The 27,485-nt window shown below is 39.6% G+C and overlaps 1 protein-coding gene across 1 annotated transcript; it reads right to left on the minus strand.

Moving 5' to 3' along the window:
• Positions 1-9,339: 9,339 nt before the first annotated feature.
• Positions 9,340-26,362, minus strand: ETS2 (ETS proto-oncogene 2, transcription factor). The gene is made up of 10 exons (XM_024215906.3): positions 26,056-26,362; positions 21,421-21,492; positions 17,655-17,775; positions 15,684-15,803; positions 15,158-15,358; positions 14,046-14,129; positions 12,882-13,103; positions 12,496-12,759; positions 11,740-11,858; positions 9,340-10,803 (listed from the first exon to the last, which is right to left on the minus strand). The coding sequence occupies exons 2-10, from the start codon at positions 21,490-21,492 to the stop codon at positions 10,588-10,590; spliced, it is 1,419 nt and encodes a 472-aa protein (XP_024071674.1). The 5' UTR covers positions 26,056-26,362; the 3' UTR covers positions 9,340-10,587.
• Positions 26,363-27,485: the final 1,123 nt, after the last annotated feature.

Raw genomic sequence — 27,485 nt, forward strand, 5'->3', positions numbered from 1 at the left:
TGCCCTGTACAAGTGAGTGAAGATACTGTGGAGACACAATATTAAGATATTAATAATTCTTGGATTCATTTGATTTTTCATGCTTGTTTTTTTCAGTAATTGCCCCTTCCTCTGACAGCGATTTCCATAAAATTATTTTGCCTTCTTAACTTCATGTGCTTACTGTTTTATTTGAAGGGTTGCTCAGAGGCTGCTGGGCAGCTGGTGGGTTTTTTAAAATATGTGAGACTATTTTAATATTTTCTGGAGAAAAATTAATGTAATAATAATATAACTCTTTGGCCTGACCTTGCTAAGGTGGCAAGAACTGCTAGTGATGATGGCTCTACTGAGTTATTTGTTAATGGCTGCACTTTGATTGCTTTAAAAAAAAGGGGGGGGGCGAGGGGAAGCCACACCAGCACTCCAGTTTCTGCTAAACAACGGAGCTGCTTTTGTGATGGAAAGACTCACAAGTTTAAGGAAGGAAAATGTACTGTATATGGACCTCTGTGCCATGTGGTGGCTTTCATGGATGACTCAATACATGCAACTGACCTGGTTCAGGATTATATGATGGGTCAGAATTCAGTGCACCAGTGGTTACTGTTCAAAAGTGTCTTCTTGAACTGCTTTCATAGAACAGTGTTATTGAAACGAGGGTAAAGGCAGCAAACACCAGTAGAATGAAATAGCCATAGTGTGTTGTTCAGCATAGTCCAAGGGTTATAATTTAGGAGTAGTGGTATGGAATTTAAATAAAATTAGGTTGAAAATGAGGACAAGTTTCTGATCAGTGAGGTCTATTTAACTGTGAGATAATCTTTCAAAAGAAATGAGGGAAGGTCCATTACTTGACTCACTTAAAACTGGCCTGGGCAATGAATTGGAGAGTACCATGCAGTTTAGGGTATTGGCGATGGTATGGATTCAGAGTCTTTCCCAGCTGTGATTCTATGATTATAAATGTATAAAGACCTGTATATGGACTTACTCATAGCTGAGTAGCTCCCTCAATGTTTAGTAAGTTTTGTCTGGTTAGATGTTTATATATATTTTAATTGATTACATGTTTAATAAAATGAGGGCAGAGGAAAACCTATGAACTTTCTGAGTTCATATCCTGTATATGGAAAAGCTAGGCTGTATTTTGAACCTTCCAATCCTGACAAAGTCCCTTTAAGAGAAAGTAGAATTTTGCCTGCACTGTCAACAATGCATGTGTTTGTTTAAGGAACCCACCATACCTACCTTCCTGATACAGAAGACAAGAAGTGTTGAGTCTAGGACACTGGGGGAATTGGGAATTGTTCAAAAACAGTTAATCCTTATGTAAAGATTGTCCCTGTTAGACTGCCAGAGTCTAGGCAGCCTGCTAAGTGGTAGTAACATAAAGATGGAGATTTGGGGGCTGATCCTTATTTCAGCAAGAGATGTGGGTTCTCAGCACCTCTCAGCAAATGACATGAGCGAATAGGGGACGTGTTTTTAATGCAGAAGTGGTTTCTCTGTTGGATTCATACCTCTTCCTCCTCTACCCTACAAGTGCATCGTTCCCTTTCACTTTGCCAACACCATCCTGTTCCATGGTGAAACCCTTAAGTTAAATGAGAGAATCACATTTTGCCTGATTCATCTGTGACCTTACATTAAATCAGTGACACTCAGACTGAGGCTTGGGATCCGCAAGTGGCTCTTTAATGTGTCTCCTGCAGCTCTTTGCAGCACATGATATTAACACACTGTGTGATTTTAATTATTAACCAATCTAAGTTATTAACCAATTAGGATGCTTTTACTATGTTATTAACCAGTTGTAGAATACTTGTGAGAATAATATATATAAAAATAATAAATGAAACAATAAATTCACACTCTTTTGGGCAATGTTGTTCACAAATTTGGCTCCTGAACCACTGAGGTGTGAGTATCACTGCATTAGAACCATCTTCAACATGAAATCCGTTTTAAGGATGGGGATTTGTTCCCTAATTGTTCAGTATAGATGGCTTTATCTTTAGCAGGGCATCATCCTGGGATCATCTATCACACAACAGTGATTCTGTTTGCTATTGATTTGTACATTTGCATGTTCACTGTAAGTTCATGGGTGTTACCCTTTGTTAGCTAAAATTCACATTAATTAGTAACACAGCAGGGGCCAGATCCTCAGCTGACATAAATGGGCACTGTTCTATTGATTGCCAAGGTACCTGGTCCTTACTGGACTGGACAAATCTGTTCTCTTTGTGATCCACAGCATAATGAAAGCTTGGAAAGAAAAACTAGGTTTTAAAATGCTGACTCCCAGGGAGTTACATTAGGATGCATCTGGCCTCTGATTTTTATGTCACAATTTATAAGCCGTTTACCACCAGGATTGGGCTTTTTTGCTGTCTACCCATGAAACGTATGAAACAGACTTTTTTCTTCCAGAGAATGAAAACTTTTTTTGTGTGATTTCATAATACACAGGGAGCTAACCTTGTTATTTATGTCAGAGAATAAATGCCAAGAAGGAGAAAGGCAGGAGGACAGAAAATGGCATAGCTTTGTTCCTTCATCCCCAAACACAGAAAATGTTCAAAACATTTCTATTCTATATGAGACCTACCATTAGAAAATCTCAATTTGCATGGGGCAAATTATACTGACACAGAGGGTTTATATAGTTTGCTTACTTTTAATAAATGTGTATGTTATATGGTTACTGACTGTGTATCACATGACACACATTAGACATGAAATACAGGACTCCTTCATAAAGGAACACACACATTGGTGTGTAATGTGAATTCCTCTCACTTTTAAGGGCATATTCCCCCCCCACACACATACACACATTTTCCCTTTAGCATTAACATCAGTCACATGTCTAGCATATGAATCAAGAGAACAGTCACAATGCCGTGAACACATATGCCTGAACTGATGAAAAGCTACATGCTGAGAAAGAGAGAGTAGTTATAAAAGCAAGTTAAGCTGGAATGTGTCAGATTTGGCAATTCTGTAACTCTGTTGACATTTGCATACTACTTTGTGAGGGCAGCAAAAAGTAGCTGCTGGTTTCATAATGAACAAAGATCTGTGTAAACTGTAGCTGTGAGAATGCAGCTAGTTCTGTTATAGCAAAAATCAATCTTTCCCCTTCCTCTATTAAAACTGCATGTGAAATGTCGTGATAGTTTAAACCCTAACCATAGTACAATTACAGGTTCTTTTCTTCTTTTTCTTTTTTTACTCCAGTGTGCTTCCTTAGCAAAATTAATATTGCGGAGTCTTTCTACTGGTAGACATTTATATTGGATCATGGTATCGGAGCACCTTACAAGTTATTAAATATTAAGGGCCAAATTCTGCACTTAAACACTGTGCAACCCCATTGATCTCAGTCACTGCAGAATTTAGTCGTATGTCTTTGGAATAACAGTGCAAAATGTCTTTTTAAAAATTAAGTGGGCCCTTAATGTTAGATGGAGTGAGACTTTGCTGTTACTAGTCTCATATACGCTAAATACTTTTGAAAGGTGCTGAACTATTATTATTTGTATGAGGTTAATAGCTGGAAACCCTATCTGAGTTCAGGGCCCTATTGTGGAAGGCATTGTACAGACACTAAGCGATAACCCCAGAGAGCTTACATTCAAGATGGACAAAGGAAGCTTTATTATCTCCATTTTACAGATGGGGAGCTGAGGCACATAGCTGAATTGCCTTACCCAAGGTCACAGGAAGACTGTGACAGAGATAGAAATAGAATAATAATAGCCGCTTTGGCTTCTTACTCAATGAAGTCAATGGGAGTTTTGCCTGAGTAAGGAAGACTGGACAGGGCCCTGCACCACCTCACTCATTTATAAAGTGGCACTTCATAGATGGAGGTGGCATATTCAGCTTGAGGAAGGAGCTCACTGAACCACTGTATGACAGCCTGCCTGTCTCTGGAGCAGAGATGACAGGCTTTGGAAGGATCTGCATTCAGGTCTTCACATCTGGAAGGACAGTTGGGTCAGACCTTTAGGAATGGAGAGAATTTATTGGAACTTAGCAGTCATTCCTTTGGCTGTGGGAAAAGAGTAGAAGTTTTCTACATGGTTTGTTCTCCAGTCACATAGAAGACCCTTTTTAAATGGTCTTTGCATATATTATATAGGGTTATGGCCTGCGATCTATGTCACATCCACCAATATGACAATGCAAATGGTTGGGTTCTCATAGACTTCAAGGTCAGAATGATCATCTAATCTGCAGGCCACAGAACCTCACCCACCCACTCCTGTAATAGACCCCTAACCTCTGGCTGAGTTACTGAAGTCCTCATATCATGATATAAAGATGTCAGCTTACAGAGAATCCACCATTTACACTAGTTTAAACCTACAAGTGACCCAGGCCCCATGCTTCAGAGGAAGGCAAAAAAAACCCCAGGGTCTCTGCCAATCTGGGGGGAAGACCTGGGGGGAAGATTCCTTCCCAACCCCAGATATGGTGATCAGTTAGACTCTGAGCATGTGGGCAAGACCCACCAGCGAAACACCTGGGAAGGAATTCTCTATAGTAACTCAGAGCCCTCCCCATCTAGTGTCCCATTACCAGATGTTGGAGCTATTTGCTGTTAGCAGCTGCAGATCAGCTACATGTCATTATAGTCAATCCCACCATACCATCCCCTCCATAAACTTAACAAGCTCAGTCTTGAAGCCAGTTAAGTTTTTGCCCCCAGTGCTCCCCTTGAAAAGCTGTTCCAGAATATCACCCCTCTGATGGTTAGAAACTTTGCCTAATTTCAAGCCTGAACTTGTTGATGGCCAGTTTATAGCTATTGGTTCTTGTGTCCACATTGGTGCTTAACTTGAATAACTTTTCTCCCTCCCTCTGATGTATTTATAGAGAGCAGTCATATCTCCCCTCAGCCTTCTTTTGGTTAGCTAAACAAACCAAATTATTTGAGTCTCCTCTCATAAGACAGGTTTTCCATTCCTCGGATCAGCCTAGTAGCCCTTCTCTGCACCTGTTCCAGTTTGACTTCATCTTTCTGAAACATGGGAGACCAGAATTGCACACAGTATTCCAGATGAGGTCTCACCAGTCCCTTGTTAATGGTACTAACATTTCCCTATCTCTACTGGAAATACCTCGCCTGATGCACCCCAGGACTGCATTAGCCTTTTTCACAGCCGCATCACGTTGGCAGCTCATAGTCATCCTGTGATCAACCAATCATCCAGGTCTTTCTACTCCTGTCACTTCCAACTGATAAATCCCCAGTTTATTGCAGAAAATCTGGTTGTTAGTTCCTAAATGCATGACCTTGCACTTTGCACTATTAAATTTTAATCCCATTTCTATTACTGCAGTTTACAAGGTCATCCAGATCTTCTTGTAAGATATTCCAGTCCTCCTCCATATTGAAAGTACCTCCCAACTTTGTGTCATCTGCAAATTTTATTAGCGCACTCCCACTTTTTGTGCCAGGAGCAGTGATAAAAATGTTAAATAAGAATGGTCCTAAACCTGATCTCTGAGGAACTCCACTAGTAACCTCCCTCTAGCCTGACAGTTCATTTTTCAGTGTGACCCGTTGTAGTTGCCCCTTTAACCAGTTTCTTGTCCACCTTTTAGTTCTCATATTAATCCCTATCTTCTCAAATTTAATTAATAATTTCCCAAGTGGAACTGTATCAAATGCCTTCCTGAAATCCAGGAAGATTAGATCTACTGCATTCCTTTGTCTAAAAAATCAGTTATCTTCTCAAAGAAGGAGATCAGGTTGGTCTGGAACAATATACTTTTTGTAAAACCATCTTGTATTTTATCCCAATTACCATTCACTTTTATGTCCTTAACTAGTTTCTCTTTCAAAATTTGTTCCAAGAACTTGCACACAATTGAGGTCAAACTAACAGGCCTGTAGTTTCCTGGATCACTTTTTTCCCCTTTTTTAAAAATAGGAACTATATTAGCAATTCTCCATTCATAGCGTATGACCCCTGAGTTTACAGATGCATTAAAAATCCTTGCTATTGGGCTTGCACTTTCATGTGCTAGTTCCTTTAATATTCTTGGATGGAGCTTACCTGGGGCCCCCGATTTAGTCCCGCTAAACTGTTTGAGTTTGACTTTCACCTCTGATGTGGTAATTTCTACCTCCATATCCTCATTCCCATTAGCCACCCTGCCATTGCCCCTAAGCTCTTCATTAGCCTCATTAAAAACAGGCAAAGCATTTGTTTAGGTGTTGGGCCGTGCCTAGTTAATCTTTTATCTCCACACCATCCTCAGTGCTTAGCGGTCCCACTTCTTCTTTCCTAGTTTTCTTCTTATTTGTATGGCTTAGAACGTTTTACTATTGGTTTTAATTCCCTTTGCAAGGTCCCACTCTGCTTGGCTTTTGCCAGTTTCCACTTTATCCCAGCACTTTCTGGCAAGAGGTTGCTTTCCTTGCTGATCCCTCCCATCTTCCATTCCTTATAGGCTTGCTGCTTTCTCTTAATCATCTGTTTGAGATGTTTGCTCATCCAGCTTGGTCTGCGGCTCTTCCCTATGAATTTTTTTTTCTTGCTTGGGATGCAGGCTTCAGATAGTTTCTGCAACTTTGATGTAAAGTAATTCCAAGCCTCCTCCACATTCAGATCCTTGAGTTCTTTGATCCAGTCCACTCCCCTCACTAATTTCCTTAATTTATTAAAGCTAGCTCTTTTGAAATCAAGGACCCTAGTTGCAGATCGATTTTTGTTTATCCTTCCATTTAGTTTAAATTGAATGAGTTCCTGATTACTTGAACCAAGGTTGTCCTCTACAAACAGTTCTTCTATGAGGTCCTCACTACTCACTAATACCAAATCTAAAATAGCATCACCTCTTGTTGGTTCAGCAACTATTTGATGAAGAAATCTGCCAGCTATCACATCCAGGAAAATGTAGGCCCTACTGTTAGTAGTAGCACTTTGTCCTCTGATCTATATCTGGGAAGTTAGTTTCCCATAATCACACAATTACCAGTAGTATTTATTTAATCAAAAACATTAAAGATGTCTCTATCCATCTCCAAATTGGATCCTGGTGATCTGTAACACACCCCAAGTACTGTATCAGGGGGACCTCTAGTAGCTTTCTTCCCCAAAGTGATTTTGGCCTAAACAGACTGTCTTATCCATTCCATCACTTCTAATTTCTTTACAGTCCAACTCATCAATATACAATGCTACTCCACCACCTTTTCCTTTATTTCTGTCTTTCCTGAATAGCACATACCCGTCAATACCTGTACTCTAGTCAGGATTACAATTCCACCATGTTTCTGTTTACCCTAATATCTGGTTTCACTTCCTGCACCAGTAGTTCTAGTTCCTCCATTTTGTTAGTCGGGCTCCTTGCATTGGTGTACAATCATCTTAATTGTGGGCGAAGCCAAGCAGCCACATTCTTTGCCCGACTGGGAACAGTCATTCTATTGCCAATCTGACTGGTATCGGCACTATTTCTTCCCCTTAATATCCATTCTCCTACCCCCTACTGTTCCTTTCTTACTTGATTTTCCTCCCTCTCAATGTTAAAATCAGGTGTGCAGATCACATGAGCATCCCCCTAGAGAGCCTAGTTTAAAGCTCTTTTAATCAGTTGTGCTAACCTCCATCCCAGAAGTCTATTTCCCTCCCTACTCAGGTGGAGTCCATCCCATGGGAACAGCACTCAGGGTTAAAGTCATAGAAGAGGCATGTTAACGTGGGCAGTTTAAATCTTGTGTACTCTGTGTTCCTACTGATGTAAGATGTTTTTTGTTGAATTTGGAAAATAGAAAAAGGAGGTTGGGCATTTAACCACAAAACTTATATGAACAGTAACCTGTTAGGCTTCCGCTCTAAATGATAGTGCTGTGTTTAGGAAATGCATATTGAAAATGAACCTTTATGAACTGAAAGTGAGATTAGGGCTGAAACACCCTATAATCAAAAGCATAAGAGTGGCACAGAGAGGAAAATATGATCATAGACAATGACATGGCTGTAAAGGAAATAATACATTGATGCCTCCTGCTCCCCACCCACCCTCATCCTAGAAACCTAGGCCAAAAGCAAGTCATTTCTAGATCTACAATGTAGTACATTATATTCTCTAGGGGCCTGACTCAAATCCCACTGAAAATTTTGGGTGCCTTTCCATTGACTTTATTGGGCTTTGTCTTAGCCCCTAGAAACTGTATTTCTGATCAAGCTATACGTTCCTTTGTTAGCTGATAAGACAGCTACAAACTGCAGCCTGAATTCAGCAGACCCCATATGTAGGCCTGCAATAGTGGTGGTGAGTACGGCGTTTCCCCTCTTTCCCTTGTATGGGCCATGGAAAGGCTAGAAAGAAGGGCAGTCCTTGTGCATGATTTAGCCCTCAAAGTTCATGGTGCATCATATGGCCATTGACAGATGAGGTTCTGACCAGCTAGTCCAAGACATTTGGAAGAACAAGTTTGAGAGCTTTTCCACTGTGTTTTGTTTTAAAGAGCACTTTATAAAACTACCTATTCTGCTTTTACAGCAGGTTGAATCCAGTGCAATGAGAGCAGAATTTGGCTCATATTTTTGTAACTACTCAAACAAGGGAAATGTCTCTTTCAAAAGCACTTGATCATATTGTTTCCTCCATTTTTTTTCCTTTAGAGAAAGGCAAGCTTAAGCATGACTGGCATGTTATGGCCTACTATCTTATTGGGGGGAGGGGGAGAAGAGAAGAAAACAAATGACTCATGGTATTTGCAAAGTGGCTCTTATTCCATACCAGGTGGTGCTGGGAATGTTTTTCAACGTGAGTGGGAGTTATGTACCCTGCACACATGTACCAGTTTGGGGATAGGTTGTAGTGGCTTTTCTACAGAGCCTGGAGTTATTCTGGAATAAGTGTGTCCATAATTGCACTTTAAAATTCACACTTTATCTTAATCCAAATTATCAAATGACAGCTTGAGTTAAAGACTCTTGAAAATATTGTGTTCATCCTTCATCTGGAGAAGTTACATAAATTCTTGTAACTTGAATCAGACGTATGTACTGTACTCTCTAGCAGTAAAGGGGGAAGAGTGTCAGCACAAGGCTGTTTGAGGAAGGGCATAGAGCCTTATGCAACATGTTCTGTACAGGGCTAAACATCACCACAAAGAGTGATTGCCTCATTCTCCTCCCGTAAGAGCTGTACACTGAGGTACCTCAACTCTTTTCAATGGACTTACTTCCAGTTTACACTGGTTCGAGAAGAGAATCAGGTCTGTGACTTCAGAAGGTATTTCCACAAAGGACTAGAAGACAGCTAATCAAGATATTTAGGAATTAATAGAAATTAAATTATGCACACCATTTTTCTTCTGTTTAAGATGTTTTAATAAAGATTTGTTTTTTCCTCCCTCTCACTGTACAACACATTTCAATGTACATCAAGCTCAGATAAAAAATAAAGCTTTCTTACAAATTACATTTTTCCAGTGAATCTTTTTTTGGCAGTAAAAAATAGCTGCTACATAAATCCCTCCTGATCTCTGAAAAAGGAGCCACATTTCCAAAAATAGAATTCATATTTTAATCAGATGGGATAAACCAGGGGAAAAAAAAAAAGGCTTGTATATAAATTGTTTTTAAAAGGACATGCATAGAAGTGAAAAAACATGCACCATTCATCCATGTTAATGTTTTCATTTTCAGTTAGGAGAAACAGGCCCTTTATGCCCCAGACTACATTAGTTTCTTGTCAAAATGCCAAAATGAACAAAGTTTGCCAGCTACAGTTATGGCAAAATATTCAACCAATACCATCCATCTAACTTGCATATTACAGGCCTACAGTATAATCATGTACTAGGCATTTTACAGACTTCCTCAAACTGCAAAATGTTCTAGGGCCTATTCAAACATGAAACAAATGTTTACATTCTTCCTATTTCAAACGCACATACAATTAGTTTAAATTACATTATACAGTATCTGTTAAATAGGAACATTAAAGAACTTCAAGAAGCAGCATATAAATATATACAAACTGACTTGAAATGGTGTGATTTTTTCACTCTCCCTTGAAAGGAAAAAATAATTGCTACACCTAGTTTTGAAACGTAAAACAAAAATGTTTCTGTACCTAACATGTTTGTGTAATAAAATGTACGAGACAAATTTCTCTCTCTGCTTTAAAATAAAGGTTACATAGGTTATTTTTAAAAATGCATATCATGATGTAAGTAACGTGGTTGTTAGAATTCTAGCTCAAAACTTGATGTATTACTGGTCACTCTCCAACCTTTGGTATCAAAAACAACCCATAATTATATGGCAGTGTAAAAAGCCAAAACATTTAACCCTAGAGCATTTTCACGTCTTCAGGTTAGAGCTAGGCACTGTGCCATCCGCCACACTGCTCCAAAGAACTTGGTGCAGCAATACTTGAAGCCATTGCGTCTGATGAAATAAGGCCACTTCTTCCTTCAGCTTTCCCCGATTACAAAACCAGTTCAAGGTCCTTATTTCTTAACAGTTGCACCAATGTGAACAGTCAAAAGACTGACTGCAGATGGGTCCTAGTCACAGTTCAAAATCTTGCAATCTTTGCCAGTTTTGCATGATATTGCAGTGCTCAATCTTCTGTGTCTAGCTGCACTCCCAGCATGGCATGAAGTTCCTCTGCCGTGTACCCCAGCAGGTTCTGTAGGTCACATACAAACCGGTACACGTAGCGTTTCCCTGACGTCTTGTGGATGATGTTCTTGTCATAATAATAGCGCAGGCCTCGGCTTAGTTTCTCATAGTTCATTTTTGGCTTGTTTTTCCTCCTTCCCCACCGTCGTGCCACCTTCAGCCCCAAAGGGGGAGGAAAAAAGGCAAAAACAAACTAATTAAAGCATACTATCTTGGTTGCTAAATAAGTTTAATTTTTCCATTTACCATCATCTAACCAAGTCATTTTGATGGTTCAAATGCCATCAAATCAATGAGGATACCAGGATGAGTAAGAGCTGAAGCCTTAACAAACAATCTCTGATTGAGTTATTGGCCAGACTTTGATTAAAAGGAATAAGACCTAGGGCCTATGAACGTGACACCAATAGACAGTGGATGGGTGCACGAGGCACCTTGCCACAAAAGGGTTTTAAAAAAAGCTGTTAGTGCAAGAGAAGAGGCTAAGGTGAATTCTTCTCTCTCAAAGAAGAACCACCTCACATATGAGAGTACTGTAAAGTGAAAGTTGAATTATGTGAAGTCACTTAAGACCATATCCATATCCAAAGCTCACTGAAGGCAATGGGAGTCTTTTCATTGACTTCTGTAGGCCTTGGATCAGGCCCCTTAACTGCATCAGAAAGTGATTCCATCATCCATTAGAGGGTTGGAGTTTATTCTCTTAATGACTAGTTTTAATTTCCAAGTTATCACAGCAGTCATTTGATGCATGTCTAAAAACAGACCTTTGAAGGCCTCGGTATTCTGTGCATCTGCCATGTTTCTCTCAATTCCCAGAGGTTTTTATCAATTAAGTTACTTTCTTTAAACAGTTAAGCAATGCTGTAAGTTAAACGTAAAGGCAGCATGCAAAGTAAGGCTATAATACACTAAACTTTTACGTACACCTAGGTACTTGACTGATGCTCTTTAAGTCACCCAGACTGCACAGTAAAGCATTTACAGAGGCAGAGATGCCTGATCTTGTAAACACTTTGCCTTGAGGGGTGCCTTTCACTGATGTAGGATCAGGCCCTAGATTTTTATTAAATCACAATTAGCCACATACCTCATCTGGGTCAGCAAGTTTAAACTCCCATCCATCTCCAGTCCAGCTAATAAATGACTGACAGGATTTGTCTGTTAGTAACTCCAGAAGGAATTGCCACAGTTGTATAGGTCCACTGCCTGTAAAAACCAAGAAGAGTAAAATTATTAACCATAACTAAGGGATATAGTAAGACACATACCATAATCCTAAGATTTATCTGATATAATTTTAAGATGTTTGGCTGAGGCAAAGAACAACGACTGTTTCTGTAACAGGAATCTGCTGAAGGATACATTATAATGAACTTTGTCCACTATTTTAATTCAAAGTAGTTATTCGAACCAAGCTTTGCTTCTCCCCCCACTTCATTCCTTTCTGCTGGCAGCTATATTTAAAACCTTAGGGTCCTAAACTAAAGTCCTTGCCCTGATGAAGCTTTCAGTGATGAGCATTTTGCCTGAGTAAGCACTCTAGGAATGAGTGCTTAGTGGGTGAGTCAGTGCAGGTGAACTCCTTGAACTGAATGAAGGTTTTGTCTGAGTTTCCCTCCTTTTTAGACAGAGGAGGGCTACCAAAAATAGAATGCATTCCAGGTTTTAATACAGTCTGTTTTTTTATTAGAACATTGCATTATTAGTGAAGAAGTCATTCATGAACAAAACGATGAGTAAAGAAGCGTGTACCTCTCAACCTCCCTTTATCAAAAATGGACATACACCCACACAAAGGATCAGAAACGCGAGAACAAGAGATATATTGCGTGACATCACTTGCCTGTAAAGCCTGCTAGAATTGCTGCTGGTATAACTGGTTTCCCTTGCTCTACAGGATCACTTCTTTCTTGAATGTAATCTTTGAAAGACATTGTAGGTTTGTTCAGACATAGAGACTGGCTACAATCATCTTCAAAACTTTCATAAGAGGGCACACGTTGTACATCTACTAAAGATGATTGGCTGTTCCAGGACTGAAGTTGAGAATCTGTGCTTTCATAACTTTCTGTGCCGCTGTCACTGGATTCATGCTCTCTGGGCTTACCTAAAAAATTAAATAATGGTTGTTATTCACTTTTTTCTTAAGTGGTTTATACATACAAAATAGAGTGCACAGAGCATAGAGCCTTAAACTAATAATTAGCAAATGGATAAGCTAAGTCTTACCGGAGTTATCTATCAGCAAGTTCAGATTGTTTGTGAAGTCGTGGGTCATGGAGCAGTAGTTCACATTGACGGTCTCTAACTGAGCTTTGGGGAACATGGAAAATTCTTGATCTGGGCTGAGGAGATTTGGTCCTGCAGAAGTCTGACATAAGTCACTCAGGAGGCTGGCTTTGGGGTAGCTATGCATTTGCATACCATAAGGGGCCTGTTCTGTGTTAAAACCTAAAGTGGGAAGGAGAGGGAGGAAAAAAAAGGAATGGATTAGTTATTCACTACAGTCCTTCTCATAAATGTAATACCTCCATGTAAGCAGAACAAAACCAAGTCAACCCTTCCACTGTAACACAGACATACAGTTATGCCACCAAAAAATATTTTTTAGCTGAAAGCCTATCATTCATACCCAGTCAGGTTATGTGTCTAATCCAAAGTCTACTGAAGTCAGTTGAAGGACTCCAGCTGACTGCACTAGGGTTTGAACCAGGTTCTGTATCACACAACCTGTATCTGCTGTATGATTCACAGATTGCCAGTTGTGCACAGAGCTCTCTGGGGTTTCCCAGAATGACAGAACACATAGAAAGTGCTGGGGAGGCGGCTAGGTGGTCCATAGCAGGATTCCTCTCGTGTTAACTGATCAGCAGATTAAGAGAAATGTGCTGAAAATACAACCTCATACATATAAGCAGTATTTGGGGGTGGGGGTGAGAAAGATGTCAGGAGAGGGCCACTGGTCCGTGCTCTCCCTCCCTATTTACTCCATCTGCCCTCCGAGGCTCTATATTGCATCCACCTTCCTTCTACCAAAAAGGACCAAAATATGACTCCTGCTGGATCCCATCAGTGCTGCTTTTAGATTCAGCCTGGTAGTTGTGGTAATGGCCAGTTTGTACTAAACACTTGATTTTTGGCAATTCGTGTACCAAAAACAAAATCTGGGATTTCATAAATTTTCTGCACAAATCAAGACTTTTGATTAACCACAGCTTTCACATAGTCTTCTTTCCTCCTGGTTTCACTGACTCCAAGGATTTGCCTCAAGAAAATATCTAGTCTGATTATTTTCAGTGTTCAAACCAACTTGCAGAATTACAGTGTGTGATATCACATGCAGCATAAAGCCAAGGAAGTGATTTTAAATGTCAACCAAATCAGGATACCTACTTAATGAGTTGTTATTGACCCAGTGTGGGACTGAGGTAAGATGAGAGTTTTCAACATATTGGTCCAGTCTCTTCTCTTGACTGTCTGAAAACAGAACAAATATTCTTTTTACACATCTGACCAGGACATTATGGGGAACTTCAAAGCGACTGGAGGTATTTTGGACAGTTACATGAAGTTAGTCACCTGACATCAAACTTTCAAAGAAATAACTGCTAGTAGGGAAAATGTCATGCCAATGGAATTCTAATATTTAATCTGTCTAAAAATCTGCAATAAGGCCCTGATCCTGCAAACACTTCAGCAATTGCTTAACTTCATGCACATGTGCAGTCTCATTGAGGTCAAGGGAATTATATGTGTACTTAAAAGTTTGTAGGATCTGGGCATTAGGTAAGTGTTTTACACACAGGACTAGAACAGTGAAGAGACAAAAAGCAAAACCACCAAAATCCCGCTAGACAAAAGAACACTCAACTTCCAAAGCTGTTTGTTTGACAAATGATTAAACGAAAGACAGCTTATGGTAACAATGGGAAAAGAAAAAAAAAGTTTCCCCTTCTTTTTCAATAGTTATTTTGGCTCTCATTTTATCAGATGATATGGGTGGGCAGATCCCTGTATCCATGTGAAGCCTCTTGACAAAATTTGTCCTCATCCCTCTTTTGTCTCAATGAAAGCACCCTCAAGTCTCTCTGTCATTCCTACATTCATTCACTGACTTATTCCAAAACACTGGTAAAAGTCACTAGTAACATGAATTGACTTAATTTGACTTTTGGTTACATGTTTTTTTCAGATTTGAATTATATATTGCATCAGATCTACCCTAATCTCATTTATCTGAATGACCATTCCGTATAAAACTGCTGCTGAGACAACTGCACAGTCTGGCAGTAATTGACAAGCTAGTGACAACTGATGATTGCTTTTATGCTCTCCAGAAAAATGATTTTTTTTAAAGATACCTTTGATAATGTTTAAAGATTTTAAATTCCCTGAGTTTTTTAGGCAATTACAAAACCACAACTTGGTGAAATACATCAGTTGTGTTTGACAAGGTTGCTTTGTTAGCCAAAAAGGACTCCTGCTCTGTGATCCTATCTAGTTACCTTTTATCATCTGTTCCAGGTGTTCCCACAGAATGTCGCCTACATAATCAGGAGCTAGCTCCAAGAAACGTTCCTTGCCCAGGCTGCACAAGTCTTGGCCGTTCATGACAAACCGATGAAAGTTCACATTTGCCAAACTAAACTCCCTAGTAGCCCAGAAAAGCCACTGGCAAACCTGCTGTTCAGTCCACAGCCAAGGATCTGCAAATGGGGAGTGGGGGAAGAGAAGAAAAAGAGCATAACATTTAGAGGCAACTCTTGATAGTTACATTCATAAGAACCTAAAATAAGTTTAGTTAAAAAGATATTGAGTGAGGGCTCATGTTTAAAAAGTTATCTAGGAGATCTAGTTCTGAAGCTCAAATATCAGTGATTTATTCTTAATTTTAAGTCAGTGCTCTAATTTTTCCTTCTATCTTCTTTTAATCAGTGGATGAGCTCAGTTTACTTGCTCCTCTCTTATGTTGTCGTCTAACCAATCAGCATAATTTTTGCACTAAAAAGGTTATAAAAAGAAAGCACTTACTATTTGGGATACCCAGACGACACTGTTCCTTTGCGAAGCCACTGAAAGTAGCTTTTAAGGCCTGACTCATCACAGCCTTACTGCATGGGGTTAAGAGAGGCAATTCACAGCTGTTTGACTCTAAAAGAATGAAGGGGGGAGGGGAAAAGAGAGAAACATTAGCATTTAGGCTAATGAACCAGACAGACAACGGAGAATCCACTATGTTACTTAAAGAACAAGCAAAAGAGGCTTCCAACTATAAAATGGGACCAACTATGGCAAGCCTTATTTGTATGTAATAGGTTAGTTTATGCCAGCGTTTAAGATTTTGTTGCAGCTAACGATGCAGACTCAGATTGACTTTGGTAGTACGAAATATGCCTTTGTTATGTAGAGTCAATTATCTTTATTAGAAAATAAGACTGCTGCTTCTTCTTTTCCTCCTCTATAATTTGAGAACCAAGTGATCTCTTGTCAACTCCAGATACCCTGCACTGAGCTTGAGAACTAAGTAACAGGCAGGGTAGCAGTGAGGAGTAGGCTTGTGGGTACATTTACCACTGCACTAGATTGAATGTCAGACCCACTCATGCATAGATCAGTCAACTGAATTTGTGGTGTTGTCATGCCTTATTCAATGATTAGACTGTAAAACATTTTTGGTCACAAGCTAGGTCCCAATGCCAAATTTATGTAACTGGCTGATGATCATGGTACTGAATTTTATGCAGCCATAAATTGTTATAAATTCATAATCTAGATAATCAACTCCTTAGTTAATGCTGCAACCAACTTCCATTCAAAGGAATAATTTAGCCCCATCCTATCTTCTTTATTAGAAAGATTTGGCATGAAAATGTCCAGACTTCTTCTGGAAGTAAAGAGCATTTTCAAAAAAAGTTTGAAGAAAATTGGTCAATTTGTTTTTGCATTACATGTCATTAAAAAAAGTTAACTGGATTTGATATTCTGACTGGTGTCTAACATTTCCTCGGGTTCCCTCTAGCTTGGAACCAGGTTGTCACTACCTCTTCAAACTTTCAACTTTCCACAGATCTCTTTGAAAACGAGTGCACAGATTGTGGTTGACAAAGTTAGGTTGCACTCATGTTGTTAATAATCGCTACATCTAATAATGTTAGTGTCACAGGGAGAGTGCGCATACACGTGTGATAAGCTGTCAGGCTTTAGGACTGTGCATGAATCTGCAAAGCTAATCTAGCTATCTATTGCCTGCAATGAGCTCCACATTAGCAAGCAGGTCCCTCTGCACATATGTGGAGCTCATTGCAAGGCTGAATAAAAACTTGGATGCAACACCCATCACCACTGTATCTGAGTAGCTTGGGAATAAGCCAGTCAGAGAGATCTGAGGTGAAGATAAATGGAGATCTTTTAGTGATTACAGTCCTGCTACAAGGATTTCAATGTGTTACTTAAGCAAAGTTTCTAAAGCTGCAAAATAAACCTGACAGAAAAGGGGACCAAGGACCTTGCAGAGTTCTACATTTATACATGTTCAGCAGGACTAAATAGAGCTCTAATATTCTGTCTTGACCCATTTTAAAAATACACCAACTTGAGTTATAGAAATGAACAAGTAAAGGTAGGTAAAGATTATTAGTAATGTTAGTCTTAACAGATACACATATCCAAAGACCTCTTTAATTCTGCTCCAGTATGCCTAACTGGCCTTCTACAGACAACAGATCCTCTTATATTCACACACCCTACTTCAGTGTAGGTTTTCAGTAAGGGAAGCTGTAAGCTAGCAATAGAACTACTCATGTGAATAACTTAAGAATGTATGTAAATGTCTGCAGGACTGAAGCCTTAAACTAATATTTAAAAAAGTCTTCTCTATTATTAAAGACTTATTGTTGCGCATTGTAGGTAACAGTGACAGAAACCTAGTTAGAGAACCCAGCACTTTCTATTTTGACTGATGTGGCTGATCAAACTAACACACAAAAAACAAACAATATTTACCATAAGAAATTGAATCAAACCCTGTTGGTACTTCTTGAAGGGTTTGATCTTCATTTAAAGAGGGAAAATATCCTGCAAACAAAGAGTTTGTGACATCAAAGACGTCAAATGCTGGTTGATGCTGCAAAACAGTTTAAGAAAAAGAATATTCAGTGTAAGTATTCTGCTAGAGCACTGCTAACAGCAACTGCAAAGAGGATGGGTTAAGTTAGTATCTGGAGATTATGTACATACAGTCTAATAATTATTAATGCAGTGTTAAGGGTTGTATAGTTAAAATAAAATTAAGGTTTCAACAGCAATGTTCCTGTGTGGCACATTCTATATGTCCTATGGTAAACATTTTTTTTTTTAAAACATGAACAGTGGAATACTAAGCTACACATTATACAAAATAAGCTAATGCTATATTTATATACTGCAGATGAACTAATGTTTGTTTCCTGTCCTTCTGGGCCAGACCCACAGATGGTGTAAATCAGAATAGATCACTGACTTCATTGGAGCTAAACTGGCTTACATAATCTGAGGATCTGGCCTTCTGATTTTTGACTGTGCAACTCTGATACACTAAAATGCCAAAGAGCTGTGTTTAATCTTTTCAAAGACAATGCTGCCTGTATTAAATTGTTAGAAGTTAAGTCACCCCAATTAGGCTTTTATGGTTCTACCTCCATAGAGGTGAGAGGATCAAGTTCCCAGATGAGTGGTTATTGACTGGAGGCAGCGTTCTGCAAGACTGTGTTCGAAAAGTAGGCTGCTTTACAGTGTGTTTACAGTGTGACAGCTGCATCTTTAATTCAAAGATACTAGACTATTTTAAACTTGAGGAGATACAATGAAAACTACAAACTTTCGTTATAGTAGGCACAACTAGCAGCTATTTTAACCTTTTCTATAACTGAAGTTTTATTCTAAAACAGGTTTGTATCTAAATTTTAAACTGATTGCTAAATTGTAAAGAGAGATTAGTATCATTTTTAGCCTTGTAATAGACTGCTAATGATAATGACTTCCTTTAAGTGCTAATTATTATACTAGAAGGACTAGTGAATTATAACAAAATAATTGCCAATGTGAAGATGCAAGTAGGTTTACTTACATTTTTGGAAATATTTAATCTGAACCACATTACTGTAAGACTGTTTTACATGATTTATGAAGAAGAGTCTTTTCTTGGGTTTATTTTATTTTGTGGTTTAGGTTACCTGATTGTACCAACTACTGCATTTCACAAAAAGCAGCTTGTTAATCCTCAGCAGTCTCTAATGAGCCTTTGCTAGTTTAAACAAACGAACAAGAATAAGCAGGACTGGCTATAATAGAATGTTTGAGGGGAAAAAGGAGAGTGATTTCTGATGAGCTAATAGTCACTTTTATTAAAGATTACAAATATTTATAGAAAATCTTGTCTATCATTCAAATTCTGAAGTGCTCTAGTTGGGAGGTGCTGTGTACATGCAAAGTTATTACGGAATCTCCCAGGCCACATGCACCCCTTCTTAGTAAATATGTCTAAAAGTTACAAGCTTTTTCCTACAAAAGTGAGCTGAATAAGTTTATACTTAACATGCCAACTAGTCATGAAAAAGACTTGTAGCAACAGGCAGAGGCTATCACTAGAAATTCCCATTGATGAGATTTTAAAACAAAAAAAACAAAAACGCCACAAGCCAAACCTGTGGCTACAGTATTTGGAAAGCTACAGAACACAGCAGTGATACCCATATGAGAGCATCTGCAGTAAAGGGGAGCCAGAGACTAAGGAAACACATACAATATCTGTTGATGGTTCCTATTTGCTTAGGCATCCACTTAAATGTTAATGTCAAGGTACAAATTTCTGTTGAGAATAAGCTAATGCTCCTCAGCATAACACAGATTTGCTCTCAATTGACTGTACTAACTTAAATTGTTTTTGCAGAATAGCATATTAAGTATCTGGTCTTTCCCTGAATCCACCCTGGTTCCTTTCTGGAGTTTACAGCGTCTCTATTTTGGTGTATGGTGCTATTTTTGTTTTGAAAACTGGCAGGGCAGAAATTCAAGAAAGACACTTTGGCTTGTATGTAGTATTGAGGCTGGTTTTTATAACAAGTTGCTATGCATTTCAGTATGTAATTCACGGCAGCCTATGATCCACAGAAGGAAGAGGCTGGCATGAAGAAAAATCTAGAAGTCTTCCTTCTAATGGCTAATTTAGTCCAAAAATACACTGAGCTGACCGGCAGACTTAAAGTAATATTGTTCATACTAATTAAGACTGTTCATGTACATATGATAGCAATAAGAAAAGTCAGAGTAAAGATACTTGAAAGATTTGTTATCTGTGAAATAGTTAATAAAACCAGCTGGTCTGCTACTAAAAATGCTTTACATGTTAATAGATAATAGTTCTGATTCACCATTTGTATCTAGAGAAAAGGCCAAGTTCTTTCAACATAATCTGGAAACTCCTGTATTTTGTGTAAATAAGTGACCCTTACAGTGACTCACTGGAAAAAAAGCAGTAGTATATGAATGAGTAGAAAGCATACTGTACTCTAGTCTCAAGTTTCAGAAATGAGAAATTAGTTAATGTTTGAACATTGCTCTGAATAGGTAATAAAACTCTATATGGAATAAATCCTGCTCACCTTACTCAGTGTTAAAAAAAAAAAAAAAAAAAAGAGGCAAGCAAGCACTATGTGGTTTCATTGCAGTTATGTATAAATTTAGTAATACAGTGCAAAACTTGAAGCAAATCCAAAAAAATTGGAAACAACTATGCAGTGGTGGAATAGAGTTTTAAGGGTTGACATAAGATTGCGACAAATTTTAATCTATCTCCAATTTCCTTTGTGCCTGGCATAACTCCTGCATGGGAGAGCACTCAATTCACAAATTTCACATAAAGCTTCCTATTATGCTCTATGAAATGAATATTTGGTTGGTTAGCAAAACAAATTATATAAGCAAGTTGGAAAAAAAAACATTTGCAACTGACTTTAAATGAGACTGATATATTGTCTCTGAAACACTGGCATTTCTCATTGCTTTCTAGGCCAAAAAGTTTGACAGGTCTTTATTCAATTTGCCTTGATCACCACAATACAAGTGACCAATGCTGGCTATAGATCTTTCATGAATAATTACAAAAAAATAATTAGTTACATGGATGCCCTTGCAGACAGTTACAAAAATGAAATATTTTAAATTCTGTTTTTTCTAACCTGTCCTTGATCTGTAAGTATCTTTCAAAGCAAGTCAAGACACTTGAACAACTGTTTCTTACAAATGAGACTGAATAGTTTTCATGTATTTTACTCTAGATTTTCACATAACCACAGAGAACTTAATTTTCCTCATACTAGACTAATGCTTTTATATATATTAGTCCTATCAAAATACATTGACAGCCTTGCATGAAGTTAAATATAGAAAGACCATATCTAGGACTCAATTCTGCTGCCCTTACTTACACAATTCTGATTGAATTGGAATGGATTGGAAATCAGAATCTGACTTTTCATCTTGCTTTCCTATCTTTAGGATGGGTTTGTCAAATGTATATTTTCCTCTTTAAACAGGGTGCTTTAAATGGCTAGGTATAAAGTGCTTGCTCCTTATCTTATAGAAGTAAGTGTCAACAAGAAGGAACCCAAATGTAATTAGCGTAGTCTCTCCTCAGCATGCATATGCATGTCTCTCACTAACATGAGAAATGTGTGCATGAAGTGGGAGATTAGGCCACTTGTTTTTAAGCATCTCTCCTAGGAAAACTCACCTTGAGCATTCCTCTGTAGATGTTAGATACAGGAGCTACCTGATCCATGTTCTTGATTCCAAAGTCACTCATCTGAAATGAAAACAGAATGTATGAAAAACTTGTTCTTGCAGAAGGTAAGAGTCCATTAAAAGAAGCACCTTATCTACTCTATTGTAGAACATAAACTTGTAATACAACAAAATGCTTCATTCAGAGAATCCTCTGACAAGGCAATAATATGAAAGCTTTCATCTGGAGTACTATGTCCTCAACACTGGGCATGATTTACACGTTTTGAATTGGGATGAACTCCATCAAAATCATTAACATTAAAATGGTATGAGACATGTATATGTGAGAAGGATCAAGCTCTTAGTATACAAGATGAAAGACTTCCTAGTGCCTAAGTTTGTTGAATTTAAGTTTACAAGCCTATAAAAATTCTTTGCTTGCCAAGTATTTATTGCTTATCCATAGGTATCTTCAAGTTTTGGTCCCACTGCTTTAAGTGTTCATGCTTTGACTTTTTGAATTTTGACTTTGTTTACTGGATTTTTACTAACCACCCATAAATGACTTACGACTGTCTCTTTCCAACTAGGGGTGTGGGGCTGCGTGTAAGATTTAGTGATTCCTCTTTGTTTTCACTCAAAATATTTTGGAACTAAATCTTGGACATATGTATTTTGGGACAATCCAGAGTACACACAATCAAGTACTGATACAGGTTGTTTATAATGTGAATTATTAACCTGAGAAAATGTAGCTTCTGATAGATGGATACAAGTTTCAGTTATTTACTCTTTGACAATCAGTTAAATAAACAGTATTTGGAGACTAAGCAAAATAAGCAACAACCCATTATGAGCAGATGTAATTTCATAACACTACAGGGTTAGGTACTTTGGACACATCAGAAGGAACATGCAGTGAGAAATCTCTGAAAAAGCTGACTCTGTCTGGATGGTAGATGTTCTAACTATTACACATTTTACATTCTCTCCCCTTTTATGGAAATCGCAACAGTCTATTCCAAAGACTGATCCGAGTATTTATTAAAGAAAATATCCCCAAAGTGTTACACTACCGTTTTGCACACTCATAACTTAAAATGTAACCAAGTTTGGTAAAAATATTTGTTTGGGGAATCAACTGTCTGCCAAGTTTCTGCCTAAAATATCTTACTACAGTTATAAACTCAACATCTTAAGAGGGTTTGTAATATAATGGGACTGGTAACAGACTTGCCTGCAGTAGCATAAAAATACTATCCTGTGGCCTATAATACAATGAACAGAATTGTGTGTGATTTTATGACTAGTTCTAAATCTATGTTTGACAAAATAGTGAAATATTCATAGTAGCTCACTTAGCAAGGGAGTCTCAAACAGAAGGCAGGACCGTAGGCTTATGGGCCTTGCTCTGGCTTACAAACCACATTGAACATAAATGCTTTATCAGAATCCACCGAGACACTGTTCATTTAAAACTTTTCCTTTCACTTTGTCTTAGCACAATGCTGGCTTCTCCACCCTCACAGAAAGTGTATAGAAATTAGTATTAGTCCATAAATGCCATATCAGGAAAAGGTCAGCCCCACCATTCCCACATCAAAGCTGTAGTTATTAGAAAACCAAATTCTTTCTGCCCCTCTTAGTTAGTTCTATATACATGTATAAAAAATAATAATAATAATAAAAAAAAATCAAGTACTCAAAAGAAACTAAGCAAAACAAACAGCTTGCTGAAATGATACACATCCAAAGTATCTATATAAATAAACCAATAAAATCAGTCTCTTTTTCTCTTCTCCTTTGTCTGATCACTTAGGGTATGTCTACACCCAGCCGCTAGTTCGGCGGCTGGCAATCGAAGTTCTGGGTTCGACTTATCGCGTCTTGTCTGGACGCGATAAGTCGAACCAGGAAGTGCTCGCCGTCGACTGCGGTACTCCAGCTAGACGAGAGGAGTACCGCGGAGTCGACGGGGGAGCCTGCCTGCCGCGTGCGGACCGAGGTAAGTTCGAACTAAGGTACTTCGAACTTCAGCTACGTTATTCACGTAGCTGAAGTTACATAGCTGAAGTTGCGTACCTTAGTTCGATTTGGGGGTTTAGTGTAGACCAAGCCTTAAAATCCTAAATATTTAAACTTAAAGGCTCATTTTGGTTTGTGTCGACTGTTCTTCCACATACAAAACTCGACTGAAAATAGAAAACTGCATTTGAGGCACAATACAGTCAGGTAGACTCCACCTAAATATGGAAAATGCTAATTGGTGTGATTTTGTGGAAATGAGAACACAAAATATCCCATCTCTATTATGAATGTGTTGGTAATGAATAGTGATCTCTACACAGTTCAGGTCATAAATTCACTCATCAAGTGTCCTCCATCCCTTCCCTGAAGATATTACAATTTTAAATTAACAGCTTATCCTGCTAATCCTGTTGTTGCTCCTTTTCAGAGTATAATGAATTTCTAAAGCTTTTTTTAGTTTCTAAGTTACCATTAAAATATAAAGAGTAGTCTCTAGCTAGGAGCCTCAACTTCTAGATATAGCTGCAATTTATGATGCAGAAATGCTTCTGTATATGTTTTCAATAACCTTAATTTTTGGCCCATTGTTTATTGTGATTAGTCTGAAGATTTCAGGTGAAATCCTGGCCCCATTGCAGTCAATTGTAATTTTGCCAATGACTTCAAGAGGACCAGGATTTTACCTGTCATTTTTTTGATTTGTCTCAGTAAGTGTTCACAATACAAGTGGTATTTTATTAAAAAATAGTATCACAGGCATTTCTTCCAGTATATTAAACTAGTCACTATTTCTCTATGCCAGTCTACTCACATGCTATTTCAAGCACAATCACTTTCCCTTTTTGTCAGTATTGTATGTTTTGAAGGCAACTGGAAATAGACACTGTAGCACATAATTATATGCCAAAATCCTCAATATTTGTTTTCCTTTGATCAAATTCTTCAAGTACAATTTGTATGACAAATGAAAGGATTATTCATAGTGTTACCAGTTTGGGCGATCTACCAATGAGGCAAAGGTTTCCAGCTCTGTGATAGGGAACTCACTAGCATACTGGAAAATAAACTGGGCTGAGTGAGTGTGCGATACAGATCTTTGCAATAGAGAGACTTAAAGTTGGAGTATTTCATTGAGATAGTGAATGTTGTTGTTTTAAGTTCTTAAAAAGGCACAATGGCTCAATGTGATTGGGCCTCACTACCCACTCCTTCACTAAACACTGACAACTGATTCCTTGGCTACAATGAGCCTAGCTAGCAGAACACCTTTGTCAACACCTGTGCATGGCTGAGAGTGGGTGAACCTAAACAGACTCAACAGGATCAAGCAATTAACTAATACTTCTTCTGAATGCTGGTCAACTTCTTTCAGCAATAACCAGGTATTTCCTTTACCTAGAGTAAGCCTGTACCTATTTAAAAGAAAAACTAAATCAGTGTTAATATTTGAGACCTAACTAATTAAGCAGCTAGTCTTCATAGGCTAGATCCACCAGTTCTTCCCAAGCAAAACTCCATCTGACTTCAAAGTGTTTTTATAATGGCCTTAAAAAAAAAAAAAAAAAAAAACTAAAACCACACACCCAAGAAAGCTCTTAATTTCTAAGTTTAACTATTAGATTCCAGTTAGTAGTGATACTACCTTAAATACATGACAGATGACTTGTCATGCAGTTGATACACTTGCCCATAAAAAAGGTGTAGAAATCATGTAACTAGACCTTTAAAAAAAGAAACAACACAACCTTTAAAACTAAAGAAAAAAAATTAAACCAAAACTTCTGAGGTATCTGCCTACCAACCCTTTGCCCTCACCACTCAGTCACATCCAAAGGACTTCGGTGAGTTCCAATGTTTAACCTACTGCTCAAACGTCCAGAGTATCAGAAACAATTTATGAAACAATTTTTAAGTATGTGCCACCTTCTTCCTACCACACTAGTGGAATAAAGGAGGTCATCATAACCCAGCTATAGATTCCAAGAACTCACAATTCAGTGCAAGACCAGCCTGGCTAAAAGAACTGCTAAATCTCTCTCACACCGGCAAGGCTGGGAAGAACCTCCCTGTAAGGGGGGAAAACCTTCAAAAAAAAAAAAAAAAACAATTTCGATTTGCCCTCTCCGCTTGCCTCCAAATCGGCTCTCTCCCCTACTTAACCGGTGTCACCTGACTCGCCAATCTAAAATATAGCGATTCCCTTTCGGGCTTGTTTCTCGCTCCAAACCTAGGGAGGGGGGCAGCAGCAGGGCTAGCTGAGGGAGCCGGGGGGCGAGGAAGGGTCGTTCCGCGCACAGGGCACTGCCCGCGCCGCAGTTCGAGGCAGCTTCCTCCCTCCCTCCCTCCCGCAAAGTTTGGGCACAGCTGCCCCGGGGCAGATCCCGAGCCCGCTGCGGTCCGGCGGTAACTCCAGGGGCGGCTGCCGAAGCTGGGGCTGTTCGGCTCTCGCTACCAGCGGCCCCACACCGCATCGCTGGCAGACGCAGCGTGAGACAAGAGGCACAGCGGAGCCACACGGCTGCCAAGCGCCCCCTTCAAATCCACCAGTCCCCTCCCCCTTCAAATCCATCGCACCCCCCTCCCCAGGGCCGCCCGGCTGAACCCTGCGCCTTACCTGGGCCGCCCAGAGCCGAGGTCCCGCAGGGAAGCTCTCCAAACCCAGCGCTCGCTGCTGCTGCTGCTCCTACTCCCTCCTCCAAACGCCGCTGCCTCGTCTGGAGCCGAAATCGCCTTTGCGCGGTCAAGCCAGCCGCCCCCGCACGGAGCAGAGGGCTCGGCCGAGCAGGAGGCGCGCAGTCGCAGGCGGGGCGGGGTGCGGTGCGTGGGCGCTGCCAGTGCCCGCCGGTGCCGGTGTCTCCGAGTGCGCCGCGCTCCGCTCTGTGCGCTCCTGCGAGCCTTTCGCTGGCTCTTCAGCGGGCAGGAGAAGAGGGCGGAGCTCGCCTCCCTGCGGGCCCAGCCTCCCCGGCTTACATGAGGAGGCGGAAGAGCCGCTTCCTTTTCTTATCGTGGTTGTTGTCCTTTCGAGTCTGTCTGGGCTGCCAAGCAAACAGCCCCCACCCCCTCCCCCGCCGGGGTGTGAAGGGAGCCTGGGCTGGGGTTTTCACGGGCCCCCGCCTCTCTCCTTCGTCTGTTTGTTGTTTTCTTCCCTGAAGGGAGGGGGCCAGCCTGCCTTTGAGGAGTTTACATCACAAAAGAAGAGAGAGGGGGAAGAAATACCTGTATCCTCTGAGAGAGATGGGTGTGATTCTCTCCAAGAGTCCTGGGGAATTCTTCATCACGGATGATTTTATTTTTTTTTTAACCCAGAGTGGATGTTTTTCTAAAAGCTCAGCTCTAGGCACTACTCGGGGGACGTTCTGTGGCCCCTGTTATACAGGAGGTCAGACTAGATCAGTGATTTTCAACCAGTGCTTAATTTGTAATGAAAGAGGTGCCCAGGCTCACACACTTAGGTGCTGGGGCTCAAACAATTTTTTTTTATAATCATAACTGATGCAGCAAGCCCAAAGGTGCCGGGCTATGAATTTCCAAGCCTAAAGGTGCCAGGTCTCAGCCCTGACACAAATTAAGTGTTGTTTTCAACCTTTTTTTCATTTGTGTATCCCTAAAAATTGTGAATGGAGGTGCGGACCCTTTTGAAAATATTAAACATGGCCCACGGACCCCCTGAGGAATGTAACAGCTGTTCTATGGCAACGACAGCTTTTTGCGGATCCCTTACACATAGTCTGCGGACCCCCAGGGGTTGAAAACCCCTGGGCTAGGTGATCATCCTGGTCAAGCCTGGCCTTGGACTCTGTGAAGCTAAGAACATCACAAGCATATAAAATATTTAGTTTTTAATTGAACCAAATGATGTATCCACACTGTTGTAAGATGAGGTGTGTCAGGCTCTTGGGCACAGAGCAACATGAAAATAGTTCTTCAAGTCTGCCTTCCAGCCTGGACAGTATTGAGTGCCATGGTAGAGGATGTATCACGTTAAACTGATACTGGATTTGTTGGGTATTTTCCATTGATCACTGTAAATACTTCTAAGGATGA

The sequence above is a fragment of the Terrapene carolina genome, unplaced genomic scaffold, assembly GCF_002925995.2.
Source record: "Terrapene carolina triunguis isolate 2854851 unplaced genomic scaffold, T_m_triunguis-2.0 Scaffold30, whole genome shotgun sequence".
NCBI lineage: Eukaryota > Metazoa > Chordata > Testudines > Emydidae > Terrapene > Terrapene triunguis.